The sequence below is a fragment of the Camarhynchus parvulus genome, chromosome 1 (genome assembly GCF_901933205.1).
Source record: "Camarhynchus parvulus chromosome 1, STF_HiC, whole genome shotgun sequence".
NCBI classification, from domain to species: Eukaryota; Metazoa; Chordata; class Aves; order Passeriformes; family Thraupidae; genus Camarhynchus; species Camarhynchus parvulus.
The window spans coordinates 26,690,240-26,711,001 of record NC_044571.1 but is presented as its reverse complement, the minus strand read 5'-3'; the positions used below and the strand labels follow the sequence as shown (position 1 = coordinate 26,711,001).

At 39.8% G+C, this 20,762-nt stretch overlaps 1 protein-coding gene across 3 annotated transcripts in view; it reads left to right on the top strand.

The window, feature by feature from the left end:
- The window catches only part of RASA3 (RAS p21 protein activator 3), a 130,188-nt gene extending 113,041 nt beyond the window's left edge, over positions 1–17,147 (top strand). For all 3 annotated transcript variants that reach the window (XM_030954049.1, XM_030954040.1, XM_030954058.1), the window contains exons 15-24: positions 1,042–1,148; positions 1,755–1,832; positions 2,742–2,819; positions 3,366–3,439; positions 7,074–7,180; positions 8,119–8,201; positions 11,773–11,984; positions 12,708–12,811; positions 14,545–14,728; positions 15,311–17,147. In XM_030954049.1, coding sequence (XP_030809909.1) covers positions 1,042–1,148; positions 1,755–1,832; positions 2,742–2,819; positions 3,366–3,439; positions 7,074–7,180; positions 8,119–8,201; positions 11,773–11,984; positions 12,708–12,811; positions 14,545–14,728; positions 15,311–15,386 — 1,103 coding nt within the window. In that variant the 3' untranslated portion in view covers positions 15,387–17,147. The remainder of the gene's footprint in view (positions 1–1,041; positions 1,149–1,754; positions 1,833–2,741; positions 2,820–3,365; positions 3,440–7,073; positions 7,181–8,118; positions 8,202–11,772; positions 11,985–12,707; positions 12,812–14,544; positions 14,729–15,310) is intronic.
- Positions 17,148–20,762: the final 3,615 nt, after the last annotated feature.

The window sequence follows — 20,762 nt, the reverse complement described above, 5'->3', positions numbered from 1 at the left end:
TTTATCCAAAATAATATTTGCAGTATGTTAATGCTGTTTTCTCATCATTTATTCATTCCACAAAGGAACATGATTTTTGATGATGGTTGGAGTTTTTTCTTAAACATCTTTCTAAGGAAAACAGCATTTAAAAAGATCATTATGATAATCTTTTATAGGTTCAGTATTTGCAAAGCATACTCAATTTTCAAATGTTCATGATTTTGTAGTGGCTTATTCAGCAGATTTCATGCAGTGGAATTATTTTCTGCTTATATGTCAATTTGTAATAAAAGCCAGTCTATAAATTGGAGTTACTGCTAGCTCACTGATCTAGGAGCCCATGTGCTGCAAAGGTTTTCTGGCTGTCACCTCTTTCCAGTCCCTCTTAGTTGTTTTGACTCTGTGAGAGTAGGTGCACAATGTAAAACCAGCATTAAGCAAAACAACCAAGTAATGTGTTTTCATGAAGGGAAGCAGATTACAGTAGGGCAGTTCTGGAGAGAGTAGCACAAGTTAAGCTTTTAAATAGTCACTTTGGAGTAGGCAAGCTCAAGCAGAAAACCATAGACTGTGCTGTCGTGCTCTTTATGTTTAAATAAATACATAAAATGTATTTTCTGTAACTACCAACTGGAATAGATACACTAGGCGTCTGTACAACACTTGTGCTCAGGGCTATAAGTAGGTAGCTGAGACTTGGCCTCTGTGTTGAACGTTTCATAAACTGTGTAAATTATTCATCATACTTCAGTGCATATATGGAATAGCAGATGTCTGTGAAATTCCCTATGTGGTGGAAAAGTGAATGGTGTTCTTGCAGCTTATGTTATGAGCCTGGTTATTTTTTAAAGATGCTCTCACTGACATTTCTTTGGGTTAGGCTAGCTGATCTCTGGCTCCAAATCCCCCGTCATTAGTTAATCCTGTAACTCACAAATACATACATTATCCAGCACATGCTTGAGTGAGCTCTCTCAAGGCTCTGATAATTTCATGAGGCTTTTCAGGAAGGATTATTGAAATGCTGAGTAGAGGTTTTTTGGTTTTTTTTTTTAATAGGTGACCTAGATGTAAGGTACACAGCTGTCAGCAGCTTTATTTTCCTGAGGTTCTTTGCTCCTGCCATTCTTTCTCCAAACCTCTTTCAGCTTACACCACACCATCCAGTAAGTACTGTATCAGTTTTTTTCTAGCTGTGTTTATGGTTCTGTCACCAGAAGTCTTTCTTCAATTCTTTCAATAGCCTTCAGGAAAGGTACCCTTGTTAGTTCAAAGATGTGTTATATCTGTCTTGGATATGAAGCACATGTTGAATGACTTTGCATGTGAAGAACTTGGAAGAAGAGTGAAATTTAAGGACACACAAGGTAGATGGTGTAAGCTGCTGTGGAAAAAAGGGTCATTGCTTCAATCTCGCCACATCACATTAATGCTGACTTGATTGGCAGCAGTGTTGGAAATATTTTGGATGTTAAACAACATATGGCAGGCTTCTAGTAGTTGTTCTTCTTGGGAGTGGGAAGGATGTGGACAGCCTTGTTTTTGTTTTGGAAGTGATTGCCTTTGGATCTCTGAAGCTATGGAGCATGATGGCTTACGAGTCAAAAACCTTTTCATATAAAATCAATTTTTTTCCTCCAGTGCTTTCTTAGGGGTTTTTCTAATTTTTTGTTACTCTTCTGCAAGTGAAATAAGAAAGAAGAAATATAGTTTGCCTTCCTCTATTCATTATTTTAAATAGCTAGTTCATATAATATTGTTCTCCTTCCTAGGATCCTCAGACTTCTCGAACATTGACACTTATCTCTAAAACCATTCAAACACTAGGCAGCTTATCAAAATCTAAATCTGTAAGTATGCTATTTTCATTTAATGACTTAATTTAGGAAAGTGATTTTTTAAATCTTTTATCATTAATGGTAATTAAGCCTTTAAAATGCTTGAGTTGCACTAGGCTCATGCAAAACTGGTTATGATTGCTTTGATTATAAGCCTCTCATGTTTAGAGGAAAACTAAATCTACCTTAATCTGAGCTAGATTTCAGTAAAGCAAAATTGTGTTACCAATCTAGAAGTCTGTTTCAGAGCTCTTCATTCCTTCCTTTGGAAGAAAGACAATGATCAGGAGAACTTGTGAAGTTCTTTGCTTATCTGTGATACAGGATCAGCAGCTCTACAGGGCTTGATTGTTTCAGCATTTTAAAACTTAACTGAGAAAAGTCACCCAGTAAGGAAAAGGGCTATACTTTCCTTTTTATACCAGTTCAGTTTTCTGTCAGTGGTGAGATTAGAGCTAGATGCCCATACTCTGGATGTTTGATTGAAATCAGTGTACTTAAGGCACCACACTGCTAGAGCTGGTGGTAATTTGGGGTGGGTGGGGTCCTGTTAGGATTCACACAGGTGACTGTGTGCCTCAGTTATGAATCCTTCAAGACAGCAGAATTCTTTTTCTTACACTTATTGTCAGGAGGAAAAAATTAAGCCAAAGCAGAATTTTGAAGCATTTGAAGAATGCATTATTAACTGTAGCAACTGAACATATGAAATGCATTCTGCTGCCTCTCTGAAATAAAAGTTTGGTACTACTTGAATGTGTGCTTTATAACATGAAAGTAGTACTTTGCTTATTTTAATTCTGGCCAGAAAAAAAAACCTGTCTGTCTGCAGTGGTTTTCCTCCTGACCTGCTGCTCTTAACAATAATATTTTCTGTATAAACTGTATGATGATATGCATGGTTTTGGCTTTGTATTTCAGGCCAATTTCAAGGAATCTTACATGGCTACATTTTATGACTATTTCAATGAACAGAAATATGCAGATGCAGTAAAAAATGTAAGTAATACATGTGAAGGTTCTAAAAATCCTGCTGTGCTGTTGAAGTTGAATCCTAGAAAGCAATACATACTGTTGGCAAACCAGGAGGTGTGTGGAGAAAAGCAGACTCCTGATAACTGATATTCAGGAAACTTTTATCAAATTATACACATCAGTAGTAAAATTTCTTTGCATCTATTTCTAGTTAATAAATTGGTTGGATTAACAAGCTGCTGCTTAGAGCTTTTGAGATGTGTGTACTTTGTAGAATGCTGCAGATCTGTGATGAAAATTGCTTAGTCCCAAAGGAAGTGAAAGATCCCTATAACAAAGGAGAAGCACAAGAAATATTAGGCATCTGTAGTTCTAGTGCTTGAGAGCATTTGTGCTATTTTTAGCTTACAACCCAGGAAACCTCCCAAATTTCTCAAGCTTCTGCCATTAACTTCTTTTAACTTCTTTTACAAATACTCTCATAGCTCTGTGCTGTGCAAATGCTGAAAGATTTTAATTTGGGTAGTGTGGTCCTGCCATTTTTACATCTGCTTTTTGTTTACTTTTTAGTTTCTAGATCTGATTTCATCTTCAGGAAGAAGAGATCACAAGAGCATAGAGCAACCTATATTGCTTAAAGAAGGGTAAGTAGGCATGTGCAACAAAACCATCTACTCATGTGTTTACTACCATTCTAAGGCAGCCATCTCTTTTTCTGCCACCCTTATTCCATTCTTGCAATGAGAGAAGAATGTAGGAGAATTCTTGTGTTGCAATTTCTGCTCTCTGTGGTTGCTATAGCTGATTTGAACATATTTTCATTTGATTTAAACATCTTAATATAAATGTATTTTGAAATAAGTGGAGGAAAGAGAAACCTGTAGAACTTAATTAGCTTAGCTAAGGCAAAATAAACTCAGCATTGTATTAAAACCAAGCTGGGATCTTCTTCCTGAATTCTAGTGAGTAAAAGCTGTAAAATTTCACTGTGAAGACAGTGGAAGACTATGAAAGAGAGAGATACTGAATAACTTAATGAGAGCAAAGCCTGCAAACAGAACTTGCTTTTGCTGCTCTATGAGATACATGTGCTAACTATTATCATGGGCATTTCAAGGAAAATTTGACGTGCATTTGGAACAGTTTATAGTTTCAGTACTTTTCCTTTTTTGGGAGGTATGTTCCATATGCTGTCATAGTTTCAGATACCAATTGTTGGCATTTTTTGTTATGAAACTGGGTTGTTAAGATTATCTAAGTGCACACTAGAAATAGTTTCTTTGAGCTGGGAGGAAGAAAGGAAAAAAATCCAAATTTGTCAGAGCTCAGTATGCTCAAATACTGTTTGAAAGTAAGCTCTCATCATTGTTTTAAGTAATGCAAAAACTACATTTTCAGTGAAAACATGATTACGTCTTCTATTTAATCTTGACAGTTGACTTCTCTGTTAAACCTCTGTCCTTAGAAGCAATTTTGTCTAATTTAATTCTGTACATTTATCATCCTTTTGGTTTTCAAAATAAATTTATAGTTTATAACATTTACCCTCTAACTGTAAAACATTTTTTTCTGCCTCTGTCTTTCTTTTGCTCCTGTCTGATTTTTTTCTGTCTTTTCTTGCTCGGCCTGTGGCTGCTGTTGTAAGGACTCTTAAACTAACAGTAAAGAAAGTTGATGGTAATAGTTCATGCAGGTAAGATGGTAGAGGCAGTTGCTGCTTTGCTGTAGCTACTGGCTGACAGCATGTCCTTTGCAGCAGTAGATTTGTCTGACTTAACTTTGGGGACGAAGTACTCTGTTTAACCATCCTGAAATGCCTGTGTAAACGCAGCACAGAACATTTAGTTACCCATTTCTTGATGTTGACCTTTTATTTTATTTTCCTTAAAACAAAAACCTGTTGTAAATAGAGAATAAAGGATTTCTATCCATAGGCAGGGCAGCAAGAAGCACTGTATGGATCCTGAAGAACTTACTGAGAGTGATGAAGAGACCATGCATTTTCTAGGCACTTCTTAATTAGTATTCATGTAAATTATTCTCAAGGTTAAGAAGTGGCCTTCAGCAGTCTATTTTCTTTTTTTGCATTATTGCCATGTTTTGTTGTGGGACATCTCACAGCCTTTGATTTGATTCTTCTCCAGACTGAATGGCTGTTTAGTGGGGTTTCTATTTGCCTTTGCAATATGTTTGCTTGCTTTTGTGTTTTTAATCTGTCTTCACCTCTATTAAGAGTATCAAATGGAAAGCTAGAGCATAAGTACTTTTGAATGAAAAGATTAGTCATTGGCACTTGGGTTTGCTGACATCAATCATGCCATCAGTGCTCAACAGCTGCCTGCCTGGTTCTTTCCAAAAGAAGGAGAATGAAAAGGAGAACTATTATTTTTATTGATGGTGAAAAGGGCATGTCAGTACTTCCAAGCAAAGCTAAGGTGGATCCAGATTCAGGTCTACCATAAGCATGAGAAGAAACAGTATCTCCAACCACCTTGTACTGAAATGGATTTTATCTTGGACTTTTTCTCCCTTTGTGCTTCTATTTGTTCTGACTTCTCATTCATTCTGCAATTGCTAGAAACAAAGAAGTTGACCTTATGACTTCTGTGACTTTGAATGCTAGTCACCTATCTCTGGGAAATAAAAGCACATTTTTCTCTTGGCTATGTCACCTATGAAGAATTTAATTAGAAATGTGCTCTTAGCTCTGCCATATGGAGTTTGCCTTTTTCAAGGAAGGGAGGCTCTGTAGCAGTTTGCAATTTTAAGTCACCTTTAAGTGTTGGCATGAGAAGGATTAGAAACTAACTTGAAGAGCATGTTGTCCTGCCCAAGGGTATCAGTTCTTCCTTTGAAATTTGCCTTAACCTGGAATTATGAGGGCTACTGCCAATGGGCCTGGTAACAACCTGAATCACATGGTGTTATTAAATATGTCTCAAGTATTCCAAGAATAAAGATCAAGACAGAACTGTCTGACCATTTTAAGAATGAGAGATGTGTAACTATAACCAGTTAAAAAAAAATCTGCTGCTTTAGACAGTCTTTGTCAGCTTTTGCCCACACAATGAGTTTGGAATGAGCAGCAGGCACCAGCCCAGCTGATTACAAAATAAAGTCTGAAGGAACTTGGGTTTCTGTTTGAGCTTTAAACAGACCTGTGGTTTGGTCAGATGTATTGTAGTTATTTCTGACTGAAGGTACCAGAAGCAAGAAACAGTATTAGCTGTTCTAAGCATTTTAGCTCTGCTATTGAAAAATCTTAAACCAGGTCATTTGCTGTTCTCTCTGTGTGCTCTTTGTGCTGTGTAGTGCCTTCCTACTTGACAAAAACTACTCTATAGTAAGTAGTTTTTACCCACTCCATTATACAGTTCTATATTTGGCACAATAGCTAATGTAATGTATAGAGTAGCTGTTATCAACTCTCTACTGCATATGGACACACATTTTTATCTAACAAAAATGATGCTGAGCAGTATGAAGTCACCAAAGTCACATTGAAGCTTTTGGATTGATTTAGTGGTTAGGAAAGTGGTAGATGCATCACAGTTTCCCAGTAAACTAATTTCACAATAAACTCATTCAAGTTTGAAATTAATTAAAACTGACAACTCAGTAAATGAACACCCCTAATCTGCTGAGAAAGGGCTGGGGGTGCTCTACCTTCCAGCCATGAGATCACTTTGTATGTTACTGAAGTTGCATTTCAACTGCAGTATCTATGTGCAATTGCAAATGAGGCTGTGGAACATCCTGATTTTGTTTCTAGAGCTTGAGAGTGATTAAAGCATGTAAGGGCACAGTCCCTGTGCTCCAGAGGCTTTACACCTGCCTTTTAATTATTAAACATAGTCTAAACTTCTTGAGCTTTCTCACAGCTTAAAAAAAAAGCTTGTAGAGTCAACAGGTTGAGCTTAGCAGAGCAGTACTAACAGTGTTCAGCCTTTTTTCTGCTGTACTAGGAAACCATTTAGCTGGATTTGTAACTGCAGAAAGGGCACAAACTGCAGCTCAGTTAACTAACTACAAATCAAGTTACATGTCTTGCCCCTCATCTACATCTGGAAAAAGGACAGACATCTAACTAATAGGTGCATCAAACGTGTCCAAATGTGACACTTTTCCTTGCCAAGAAAACACCTCAGTGATTAGAAAACACTCTGTGTCCCCTCCTAAAGCTTTGCAAGTGCTATGACATATCTGTATATATACACATTCATGTATAAATCTCCATACATAAGCATGTATTGTAACAATTGGTGCCCTATTTACTAGGTTCATGATCAAGAGAGCACAAGGAAGAAAACGATTTGGTATGAAAAATTTCAAGAAGAGATGGTTTCGTCTGACAAACCATGAGTTTACCTATCAGAAAAGCAAAGGTAACAAAGGTTTGCCAATCCTGTTTTGATACATTGAAGCAAAGATTAAACAGAAGGATTGTGTAGGAGTAGAAGACTGAGATCCAGATCTGAAACTGTAGAATACAGTGCAGGCATGTCTGTCAGTCTGTATGTTTTTGCTCTTCTTTTAGTGTCTGTATTGACAGTTAGAGAAGCTTCTTGGATAGCACACTACCCTGTAAGTTAGCAAAGTATTTGATAATATTTGTCTAATATCAGTCAGTAACATCATCTGTAGGTTTCACAGTTACCTAGATTGTCATAGGAAGCAAAGCTTACAAACCTCAAGATGGAATTTGGGTTTGTATTGAACATTCTCAGATTCATCTCAGCATGTGCTCATAAATTTGGTATAGTGTTGGCACAACTGGATACAGTAGACAGGGATTCACCTGCAATCTTTGAGCTTTAAAAAAATGTGTTCACTCAATGTTGCTTAATAGCAAGGATTTTATTTTTTTGCAAATTGTTCCTGTCTGTTCAATAGTACACAACAAATATCACTTCCTTCCATCATGTAAGTACATAGGGAGGAAGAAGGATAAGGAAGTATGTTCAGATCATGCCAGTCATTATTTCACACTCAGCTTTGAGATCTTGCATCACCACTAGTTTAGTTCAGCTGACAGGAATGATATATTTCATTGTCACCTTTGCAGTAAATGTACCGTGTCCTGCTGCAGTAATCAGTTTCTAAGAGGTTTGCTAGTGTAAGGTATTGCAGCTGAAAAGAGAAATGTACTTAAGATAATACCTAAGGACCATGCTAGCAAATCCCTGCTGAGTGAAAGATTTTCCCTCTTTTCTTATGCAGTCAAAATGATCTTCAAAGAAACTGAATTAGCCCTTGGAAAAAGGGCAAAAGGTGAAGATGAGTTGTGAGTAAGTGGCTCATTAGCTTTGTGTCTGTTCTGCAGGTGATCACCCTCTGTGTAGCATTCCAATTGAAAACATTCTGGCAGTGGAAAGGCTAGAGGAAGAATCCTTTAAAATGAAAAATGTAAGTAGGTCATCTTCATTAATGTATTTGTTAGGCTGCTCCAGATCCAGCAGCCTAATCGCCTTTTTCCCTTCTGTAACCTGGATTGGGTTTCTGTTGAAAGATGTACAACCACAGCTGCTTGTTCTGTATATAGTAGCAGGAGTTTCCAAAAGTACAGCCCATTCAGATTCTTAACCGCCCAGTCAGCAGTCTTTGGGTTTCGTGATCTGCAGCACACTCAGTACTGAGCGCTGCTGGTCAGCTGCCAGCTCTGTAAGATCACACACAGGTAAGATGATCGAGCCCCTGCCCTTTCTGCCAGGCCTCTCTGGTGAGGAGGAACTTGCTGCTTATAATTGTGAAGGATCACTACTTCTTTATTAGCTACTAGGTTTCTTTATTGGTTCATGGATTTGTATATTTATATTTAATTTGGGTTAGTTTATGTACCAAAACAACGTCTGTGCTGTGCTGGTATGGTTTGCCATTTTGCTTGCCACATTAGGGAATAAAATACAGCTGTTTTTCGCATGCATGGAACTCTACTGCCAACTTCTGTATTGTGTAAGAACAGACTTGATCAGTTTGGGTGATGTTGGGAGCCTTTTTCATACACCTCTGACTGTAAAGCTGAGTCCAGTCCTTTAAAAATTGTATTTAAAATTAAACAAAAAAAGAGCTCAGTTTTTTTTCCAGTTCCAAACATGTATGTACCACAGACTAACTTACACATATAAATGGTTGTGACTTTTATCTTTTTCTGCCTTTAAGTCCTTCCTGCCATCTACACTGCTTGTGAGTACCATGCAGGGCAGTGCTCAATCCTGCCCTAGATATTAGGTTCCTCAAACAGCTCTTTGTTAAAAGTGAAATACAATTCTAGGCTCTTCAGTGTTTCCCAGTTTTAGGTATTATTTTGGTAACATCTCTCTCTCTCTCTCTCTCTCTCTCTCTCTCTGCCAAAACGTGGAGTAAGTTTCTGTTCCACCTGCTTCTAGAACACCATCTCAGTTGTACTGTAGTTTGCTCTGGTGTTTATAACTCTACTACACAGGCAAAAACCAACCAAGCTGCAAAATAATTTAGGCTATCAGAAGGCAGCTATAACACCGCAAAATAATTTAGGCTATCAGAAGGCAGCTATAACATGTGATGAACTGCACTCTGCAAACTAACTTGATTGAACTGAAAGCAGCCACACAGTTGAGATAAAACTCTTTAACTGTCTGTAGAGAGGAGTGAGCTATAATTTTGTAACTTATGCTGAGTGTACTGAGCTAGACTGAGCATCCAAAATATGTCTGCATTGTGAAGATTCATTATCAGAAAAATATACCTTTATTGTTAACATCAAAAACCCTGTGCTATTTTGGTTGCTTAAAATCAGTATTACTTGGGAAATCAAGGTGACTACATCCATTTCAGAAAGTAAGCCTCAGTCTTTGCGTTAACAGTAGAAAATGATGTCACTATCTTCTTGTGCTAATATATTCCTATTTTTTTGCCATACATAAATAGATTACTGCAGCAAGATCAGAATTCTCAGAACACCACAGCAGATGTATTTGCAATGGATATTCCCTTGTGGGTGCTTGTGTGATAAAAATTCACACTTTGTATAAATTCAGTGTATCTGTGCTCTGAATTGCACCAAGTGTTTCTTTCCCATTCATGTTAAACCTGCCTGTCTGGCAGTAAGGCCAGTAGCCTTCGTTGTTCTTAAGCACTGTTTGGGGAATGTGAGGGTGGCTTTAAGTACTCTTTGGGTCTTCTGTGTTGTTTGAGAGACAACTGGTGGTTTTCGTAGTGTAAAGGTCTTGCAGCCACTTGAAATTCTTGGCTTAGTTGTGGGCTCCTCAGTAACTCTTGCCATATGTTGGATCACTTTGGTTGGTATCCCCTTACACAAATCCCTACTCCTTAAATCTGTTCCTTGTTGCAATGCAGGAGGGTCCATTTAGCCCAGCAGGACATTAAAATTCTTTTCCTTGCAGCTCTGTGTTAATAGAGAGTTGAACTGCATGCTCCTGTCTTCCTTTTTCTTCCTTCCATCCTAAACTCAAATTATCAGTTATGCCCTGAAGAGTTTTTTTGAAAGGACTCTGGTGTGTAGTTGGCACTGTTGGACTGATCACACCAAGCAGCTCCTACACTGCCATGGTGCATTGTGCCTTTCTAATCATTGTCTGATGCCATTAGGGACCAATATCAGACCAATTGTCTGATACCAATAGTGCTTCCCTGCTAAATCCAGGGAAATTATTCTTTGAGTTTTCCCTTTGCTATTTGGCATGATGCACATTTGAAAGCAGCACAAAGGAAGAAAGGACTGTGGTTGGTACCAGTCTGCAACATTCTCTCAACCAGCTAGGTGCAGAATTCAAGCCAGTCTTTCAGGTCTGTGTAACAAACAAAGGCAAATTTCAATTTTGTTGAGTCTGGTTTGTTCTTATTGTTTGGTTTGTTTGTATGGTTGTTGTTTTTAGTGGTGGTGGTTTGTTTTTTTCGGGTTTTTTTTTTTTTTTTTTTGGTTTTTTTTTTGGTTTTGTTTTTTTTGGGGGGGTGGGGTTGTGTGGTTTTTTTTTATGTATGTGTGTGCACCTCTCTCGTTTTCTTTTTAAAACAGAACAATGAAACCAGCTGTTTATAAAATTGTATTCCATATGGCAATGTAATATCTAATGATTTGAATAATCAAGTGAAGAAGTAGAGGGGAGAAAGATAATTTAGGCATACCTGAAAGAGAGAAGAAAATGCATTAAAACTAAGTATTTGCAGAAGCTAGAGGAAATAAAGGAAATTTACCCTTCCAAAATTTGCAGCCAGGATCACTAACTTGAGCTTAGTAATCTTCAGTGCATGATCAGTGTAATCAAACAATAATGTTGTGCATCAAAATGTTACTTCTTCAAGAGGAGGAAGGTAAATCCCCTTCTAGGTTGCAAGCTGTTTTGAACAGGCAGGAGAGCTTTAGTTAAGATTTTCGGTGGTCAGGCTGTAACACAGAATTAATGTGTAATTATTTAAACCACCTGGTGTCAATCAAAGAGAAACAGTATTTTTGTGATCTTCTAATAGCAGCTATAGTTGGGTGCAGAAGCATGGAAGTTACCAAAAGGGAATGGTCATGCTGAAACAGGTACTAAAAGGACTAGAGAAATGGCAGTATTAAAGCAAAACTGTCACTAAGGCTGGATCCAGACTCCTTTTTCTCTTTTCTGCCTCCTGCTGATGAGTGTTTCCTTTCAGGCCACCAATGGGTTCCTCTGTCAGCCTTCCAAAACTTGGAGTTGCAGCATTACTAAAATTGCTTCCCTGAGGCTGACAACAAATCTTGTTGAGACCCAAGCAGCAAGTTGATATTAGCTATTTGTAAGTCATCTCCTACAGGAATGGTATCTTATTCCTTGTACCAGGTGAAAGGTCTTGTTCTTTTAAGGGCACATTTGCTGCTTGGTTTTGTGTTGAAATGTATTTATTGGTCCATTCTTTTAGTATGCTGTGTTTTTCCTGCAATAAATCTTCACTCTGATTCTAGTCCTAGGTTCACTGACTCATTCTGGTGCTTTATTCTGTGGTTTATTTGCAGATGTTCCAGGTGATCCAGCCTGAAAGGAGAGTCCTGTATATCCAAGCAAATAATTGTGTGGAGGCCAAGGACTGGATCGATATCCTCACCAAAGTTAGCCAGTGCAACAAGAAGCGCCTGACGGTCTATCATCCCTCAGCCTATCTCAATGGCCACTGGCTCTGCTGTAAAGCTACTGCAGACAACACCCCTGGCTGCACACCCTGCACAGGGTAAGGGTTTAATGTGCCATGGCAAGGTGACTTGCAGGGGCACAGCTAACTGAGATTTACCAGGTGTGCAGGTGTTCAAAGGCCATCTGTTGGTATTCCTGATGCTGCATGTCTGGATTGAAATGTTGACTTTTTAGAGTTAGAGATGGTGATAGGAGGTGACTGTGGGATTAAAAATACTTTGGTTTTGATCATCTGTCATTAATAAACATGTCCAAAATCCATTCAATATCTTGTTTGTAAATTCCTGAAGCACTCATCTGCTGATAGATTTAATTCTACACTGATCTTTTCAGGGGGCTGCTCATGCTCTCTCTTAAACAAAGATGTACTGTCTGGTTTGTAGGAAGCAATTTTCATCTAAAGTGAGAGAAGTCACAAGACTGTAGTGGTAGTTAGACTAAGATAGAAGACTTGGGTAGCTGGAAGTTCAGTGCTTTGGCTCCTCCATCTGGCTGTAGCTGTCTAATTCACCATAATGGCTGGATACTGATACAGTCTTCTCTTTCAAGTCAGTGAAAGGGTGCTGGATAAATAGAGGCGTAAATAAGTTTGAACTTTTCTTCTTTTTGGGGAAAAAATTGAAGGTTTTGAGCTCTGTTACACACAGTCTGTTGGCTTTCATGAGAACTCACTTTTACTTTGTTGTCCCTGTTAAGTGCTTCATGTGCCATAATACATTGTTTAGCATATAATTTTTACCTCTCTTCGTGATGCTTACAGAGGCCTGCCAGCAAATATACAACTGGATATAGATGGAGATCGAGAAACTGAGCGCATCTACTCTCTTTTCAACCTGTATATGCCAAAATTGGAAAAAATGCAAGGTGAGGATTAAAGATGATTACATCTCCAATTCACTTACCAAGGCAAAAATGCCTGTGAGAAGTTGGATGTTCTGGCTCAACCAGCCTTGCAGATCACATCCTGGAACACAGTGGCCTTTATTCCACTTGTTTCCCCTTCTGCTGTCTTGAGGCAGTTGTGTGTATTATTTTTGGTGCAGTCTCATGGTCTGTAAAAAGTTCTTTGCGTACTAACAGTTGTTTGAAATACGGTCTTAACCACATCATCCTAAAATAGCATAGGCACAGGGCGTTGCTTGGAGGCTCTGAATTGACAAATCAGAGCCAGCACTGAACCAGAGGTTTACTGATCCTGACAAGAGCTTGCACCAGCAAAGTTGAGGTTTCAGTGGAATATGGTTTTGTGTTACCAGAAGTCATGTGCATGCACATTCCCTGCAGAGCCTAAGAACAGGCTGGATACAAATGGTTTCTTTGGAAAGGCTCTTTCAGAATTACCCATTGAGGGTGACCTGTGGATGCCTATGAAATGTTGAAAAGTGGAGTTTTGGCTGGGAAACTTTCAGGAGCTGCGGGAAACAGAGATGTGATGGAAAGGATAAAAGAAGAGACAGCAGAGGAAGTTGGTACTAGTAGGCATGCCAAGAGAAGTATCCGGTGTACACAGTGCCAGACTTGAAATCTCAGTTTAGCGCAGCGAGTGGCGGGGAAGCCTTCACTGTGGCACTGATCTTTAAATAGGACTTTATTTTATAATATGAGATAAGCCAGTGGTGTCAAACACACAGACTGAAAAGCACTTTAATCTGTTCCTGGCTGCTGTGCAATTGCAAACTCAAGATCCTCACCACTTCCGAGCTGTCTGAACTGGTGCCCAGCTTTCCCCTGTTCCGAATCCTCGCTGCCAGAGCCAGCATCAAATGTCAGTGCTGGGGAAAAGGACGCAGGTCTGGCACAGACAGTGCAGCAAGGGGAAGGGAATTTGAAAGCTGACACTGGGACAGCAGTAAAGCTAGAAGGAGAGACAAAGTAAAATACTCTTTCCCCTTCTGTCCCCTTCTGTCCCCACTACAGTGCAGGAGTAGATCACATGGGAACTGTGTTGTGGATGTTCATGTATAGTCAATGTCCAGATCTCTTAGGAAGGCTCCCTGGTAAGATCAGAAGGTATAGAAGGATAACTTGCCCCTTTGGATATGTCATAAGGCAGGCAGCCAGGCAATAGTTATGGCAAATTCTGCTTATGCTTATTGTATGAATCTTTTAGGGGTAATGTTGTAAAACACGACTACTTCAGCCTGTAATGTTTTCAAATTCAGCCTGTACTTGCTGCCTGGGGGTGGAACCTGTCCCCACAAGTGAATACTTGACTTTGTGCAGGCCAACCCTGCAGCACAGTGGCAGAGACAGGTCTGTGTGAGTTTCCAAATGTGTGCATGGGATGCAGATAGTGGCAATTGAGATTAAAGCATTGTCTGTGCAGCGAAGGACAGCTTCCCACTGAGCCAGCAGCAGCTGCCAGGCTTGCTGCGCTTTCTGTACAAGATGAGGAGGAGGGGAATGAGTATGGGACACCTTCTGTGCCTCCCAACAGCCCAGCAAAACTTCCAGTGTTGATGTCAGCCGCAGTTCTTTGGTGGCCAGACACAAACCAAGAAACTGTATGAAGCCCAGACTGAATATTTTTAGTCTGCTTGTCTTGCTTTTTTCCCTCTTGCCTCATATCTATTCCTGTACTTCATTTTTTTCTCCAGAGGCCTGTGGGAGCAAATCTGTGTATGATGGACCTGAAGAGGAAGAGTATTCTACATTCATCATTGATGACCCTAAGGAGACGTATAAAACACTAAAGCTGATTATTGAAGGTGTTGGAAATTTAGAGCAGGAACACGCTCAGTATAAGAGGGATAAATTTAAGAAGACAAAATATGGAAGCCAGTAAGTGCAATGGGTTGTACAAACAGGGGAACAGTCCTGGAAGATGGTATTTCCCTTGCTTATGCTCTGGGTTTCACTGTATTTTGTCCAAAAAAGGTCCTGCAAATACATACAGAGTAGCACTGTGATTTAGTATTTATATCACAATATTTCAAAGCACTGAAGTGATTTTTTTAATGCTTGTTTTTAATGCATTTTCATTAATAAAATTTAAATATGGGTTTGTTATACTGTTATACTAAATTTTGAGCCCATGCTGGTGAGGTGAGCAGTAGTTAGTAGCAGAAGATAGATGTGTTTACCAGCTTATCTTGGAGTGTTGGTTTAAAAACGGAAAGAGTAATTGACGCAGCCACGTGACTGTATTTTGTGTACACATAAAGCATTCTGCATGTGGCTGACAAAAGAGAGGATCAAGTCAGTCAGTTCTAGCTCAAGTAAAATGCAGTATTAACATTACTATTCCAACTCTGAAAATCAAATTTAGGGAAGAAGTTCTTGTGTGTTCCACCTTCTGTTCTGACATTTTCATGTCCTGACAGATGGCTCTATGTGTAACACTGTTCTTTTCTTTTCTTTTAGAGAACATCCCATTGGTGACAAGAGCTTCCAGACATACATCAGGCAACAGTCAGAGATCTCAGCACATTCCATATGAAGTGCAAAGGAAGTCGCAGGACAGTGCTGAAGGGTTGATTAGTGATGCTAAATAGCAAAACAAAAGGGAAGCCACACATGTAGCAAAATGTATGGATAAGTGTCAAGCTTACAAACTTTGAGACTTGGTAAATGTATTCTCTTTTCAAGAAACTGTTATAATAGTTGCTATGCACTTTATTCATCTGGTTATTGACAGATGATAAAACCCTGCCTTCTAGGCAGTTGTCGTGTGTATTTTTAAATTTGCTTTGGTTTCTTGGAATCTAGTGATCAGTTCAATGATCAAGGTGTGTGGACTTCATCTTGACAATTCCCATGCAATTCCTTGTGTTTTGGAAACCAAGCATGCTGCTAATATGCAGCATTTTCTAGAAAGGTTGTTTGTTACTGTTTTTTGTTCCTGATTAATGTATATTATGCCACACCCCCTGCTTGCTCTCTTAGGAAAAGCTTAGTAACACTTTACTTGTGATGCCTGCATTTAGAAAAGAAGCAGAGAAAAATCCCTCTGGTGTAATCCTCTACATTGTAGCGTGTATTCTGAGCAGGCCAAGGAGCAGGCCTTTTGTTTTTACAGCAGTGTAATTTTTGCTAACTGTGCACAGTTTTTAATAGAAATTCAAATCTGAATGGTACTCTTGATATTTTTGAGATACAAAGTCATTTCTCCAGGCACATTCAGCAGACTTTGGATTTGAAGATGCAATCTCAGCAGTGTAATAAAACTGACTCTCATAAATATGAGTAAGAAAAAGATGAACTCATGTCAGAGCTACGTGTCTCTTACACAGTCCAGTGAATGGTAATCTTTGAAAGTCTGCCAACTGAAAGGCAAGGTAAGCTGATTTTGATGACCTTTTATCAGCACAGTGAGAAGGACAAATAAAATATGGATCTGGCAGCTGAGACATGCTGATTCCCAGGCACAAAAGCCGTCAGGATGGGTTTTCTCTGAAAGGATATTTATGCACTGGAGTCCATGCTATCCTAGTACCACTTGCTTTTCTGGAAAATAGATTTCTACTTTTCCAAAAATGTTTTTAAATACTTTTTAAAAGAGACTTGTTAAATGATATTTAGTATATTAACATGCATAATGATAACTTGGTAATATTATGAGTATAGTAAAAATGGAATGAGCTGTGTATCTCACTAATACCAACAAAAGGAGAGGAATAAAGATCTTCTAAATATTCAATGCATATTTATGTATGCTGTTTAGCTGTACACAATAATTTTTCTCTGTGTAAGGGTCTGATACACAAACATCTAGCTTTGATGGCTTGGAAGCCTGCATGATGGACTTTAGGCCTCTGTGGGGTAGAAGCTAGTACAGGTTTTAAGCTGAGTTGGATCAGAAAGCATTGATCAGTTTAATGTGAAGATGTCTGTCTTTGCTTCGTGTGTTTAAGAATAATTCTTAACTGTGTCCTCATTGCATCTGATATGATTTAAGATGGCTAAAGTACTTTGAATGCCTCTGTTAGTGATGTTCTTAGGAATTAAGTTTTGGTTTTGTTTGAATATATAGTAGACTACCTTCTAGTAGATGATAGATGATCTTTTATTCATCTTCACCCAGCAGACTGGGAAAAGGGAAGTAATGAAGCATTGCAAAGATGCATTTAGGACTCCAAGCTTTTAGCTGCCATGAACTGCAATTTTTAACATGTATTTGTAACTTAATATTGTTTATAAAATACTAATGACCTGTAATGTGTGTTCTTCTTGCCAATTAAAAGAAATGGTTTATTTCTGAGAACTGTGTCCATGTTTGGAGTCTTTTTAAATTCACAGTGGCCCCCAGCATGCCTCTTGGCACAGCATCTGCTGAGAGTGGGGGCCATGGATGGAGATCCTTGTGAGTGAAACCTGCCAAGTCCCATCCTTGCTCCTCATCCCATCCTCACCCACCCCTTTTCTTGTCAGCATTGCACCGGTGGGACTCTGCAGTGAACCAGACTGGGCATCTGCGCCAGCTATGAGCTACCTCAGCAAAGAAAGCTTGCTCAGATAGGTCAGCATCTTGAACTGGTTCCTTGTGTTACTGCACAGTAACTGAGCTGAGGCCATGTTGAAAGGACACGGTGTCCTAGGTTGACTGTATGATGCTTTTATCCCCAAACATCTTGTTCTGTTTATGCTGAATAATAACTTTTGCACCTTTAAGAGTTGTTGCAGAGATTGAAGGGGGCAGAGAAGAAGCTGCAGTTTGTTTTCAGACACTGCACTCACCCCTCCACATTCCTGCTCCTGGACTGTGTTCTCTGCGGATGGATAGACAGCGGGCAGAGCTCTCCTTTGCTTTTAGTTAGTTTAGCTAGCTGAGGCAAAGAAGTTCCCTGGACTGTGGGTTTTTTTCCTTTTTCCCTTTTCTTTGACCTGTTCAAACCTGCTCTGGACTGAACACCAGCAGAGCACCAGCAGCTCCACCTGTGGCCCACCAGGCCAGGCCTGGGCTGCGGCACTTCCAGCACCGGAGGGACAGATCAGAGACTGAGTGACCTGAATGAACTGCAACCCGGGGAGGGGATTTTCTCAGTTTGTCATCTCTTTTGGAGCAGCAAGGGGTTTTATTGATTAATGTTGTTGAGGTTTTATTGTTTAATAAACAGGTTTTTTCCACTTTTCTCCAAGGAGATATTTTCTCCCAGACCGGTTGCGGGGAGGGGCCGATTGAATCTGCTTTCCTAGAGGAGCCCCTCTGGGGGTTCTCTCCCAAATTTGCGCTGAACCAGGACACAGGAGGAATGAGCTGAGCCCACAGCACCCTGCATGCCTATGGATTTGCTTATAGAGCTGTGAAACCACCATTGTCCTGTGGCAAAGCCTTGGACTTGCTGAGGTCTGTGCTGTTCATACTCCTGGAGCTTACCTGTCCTCCCAGGACAATCATGTGCACAGAACTCTGGCTCTGAGGTGTGGGACAAGCTGCACACACTGGTTCTCCTGGGGGGTGTTCCAGGGAGGCTGGGCAATGTCCCCCAGGAAGGAAAGCTGCTGGCTGGTGCTCAGGGTGTGTCACTGAGCTCATGTTGAGGGTGACTCTCACTGCTGGGTGGGTGGCTCTCAGCAGAACCCAGGCGTGTGCTTCCGAGAAGCTGCTGGGGCCCAGCTGCTGCAGGCTTGCTCAGGCTGAGTGACAGCAGTGGTTTAGCAGATAAACCACATTCAGGAACAAAAACCAAACTGATGGTGGAAGACACATCACCAGTGTCCTGGTGAACTTAACTACAATTGTGTGTGGGGTTTTGCTGAGGAACTGTAAACCTTGTTTTGAAAACGAAATTTTACATAAAGTTAGGTAGGAAAGTGACACAAGATTTGTAAGAAATGAGAAGAGTTAAATACAAAATTACTGTAAAACCATTTCTAGCTCTTTCTCTTTTTCACTCAGTCTCATCTGGTATATACAATAATTTTCTTCTCCTGCTAACATATCTTAGCTTAAGTCAATAGGAAAACTTTGAAATCTGCTTTTCTTACAGCATAACATTGTGTGTTGGGTGAGGGGGTTGTGTTAAAATTGGGCTTCCAGTACTTGCTTAGCCTCTAACTCCTGTCTGTCTGCAGCATATGTTTCTGATGTTATCTTCAGAAATACTCAGAAATCCTACCCACAAGAGAAATAGCTTGATTGGGAAACTTGGGACAGCATCCCTTGTGTCTGGAATGAAGAAAATAAGAAAAAAAAAAGCATAGGCATAAGTAAGCACATCAGGTCAGTTTTCTTCTCTGCTCTGTCCGAGGCTGAAAGACAACAAAATTATTTTTGATAGAAAAAATAGTTAGAAGCTGGGCTCTTCTCTCCTCGACTCCTACAGCCAAAGAGCCAAAGAAGTTCCCTGTGCCTGTTTTCTCCCTTGCTGCAGCAGTGTGCTCGGGCAGGGCTGATGGGGTGACAGGACCCAGATGTGGTAAGGCAGCTGGCTGTGTGACACAGCTGTCTGAGACACCTGAACTTCAGTGTGATTCCCATCCTCTTTCTGCCACACTCTGTGCAGTTGCACCTTCTCAAAGGTCTGTGTGAGAAGCTCACCTGGATAGCGAGAGGATGTGTGAACCCTGGCAGCCCCCATTATTAGGTGCAGGAAATGGGTGCTGCAGCAGGAATATGGTGTAAGGACTGACTGTGGGTGGTGCTTGGAGACAAAGAACAGCATCTTCCCATGAGCCACCTTCTGTGGGTGCATTGCAGCTGGGCTAGCAGGGCTGACTGAAGGCAGCATTTCCTTCTGGCTCTTGGGCTACTGTCATTAAATGGTAAATAAGTTATTCCAAAGCTCAAGTGGGTACTGAGGAACAGAGGAAATTTTAAGACAAAAGCACTGTATTCCTCTATGGATAAAATTCTGGATATGATCTGTGAAAGAAAACATTGCAGAGTCATCATGAATCAATTGTTCTGGGTTCCTAAAATAAAACAGGATCCTAAGAGATTAATCTTGAGGCTAGAAACCAGCCCTCCTCACCTGTGAAGAAATTACACATGCCTTTAATTTCAATCCTTATTTTTCTTCTGCTACTCCATTTGAGCCACTCTGATGTACCTGAAAATTTAACATTATTGGATTTACTGGTTTTGTGCAAAGCTGTGACTTTGAACCACAAAGTTGCCTGGTGTTAGTAGGTTTGCCTGCAAAAATGATGTGGAAGTCTTGATTTAAAAAAAGGCTCACCAGCAGCCTGGGCTAGATCTAAGGAAGGCTGAAATGGTGAAAACAGAAATTTGAAAACGTTGCTCTGCTGAATCTTAACCAAAAGCATGCCCTGGATGACATTGGTCTGCTTAGTGCTGAGAGCAAATTCTCTCTACAAGTGTGGGGTCTGGGTGGTGTCTGACTTACTTTACTAAATGCATTCATCATCCTTAACCTCTGTCACAGTTGCACTGTTCTGTCTAAAACTGTCAAAAGGAAGTACACTTTTTGTTGTTTGCTTGAGGCCATAACAAAAATACTACCTAGATATGGACTCTTACAGCAAAGGAGTAAGTTTTGGTAGAGATGACAGCAGTGCACAGGATTGCCATCATGTACCAAAGGTAAGAATTTGTAAATTTAATTGACTAAGAAAGATACTTTGCATAAATGTAGCCATATATTTCTCTGGGGGTGGAAACTAAAACTGTAGTCATCACGTTTGTGTAGAGAAATCTAATGATGGGAATACAAGAAGTGAGTTTTATGAATTGAAGGTGAAGAAATACATACTTGATAAAAATACAAATGGCACACAAAAAAAGGGGAGGGCTACCCTGAATCTCCTTGTGTTTTGCTTTCTTTGGCAAGTCTTTCTGCATTTCAGCTCAGCTAGAATTCCTACTTCTCATTCTCTATAGAAGCTATCTTTTTGGCAGCCATGAGAGCCTATG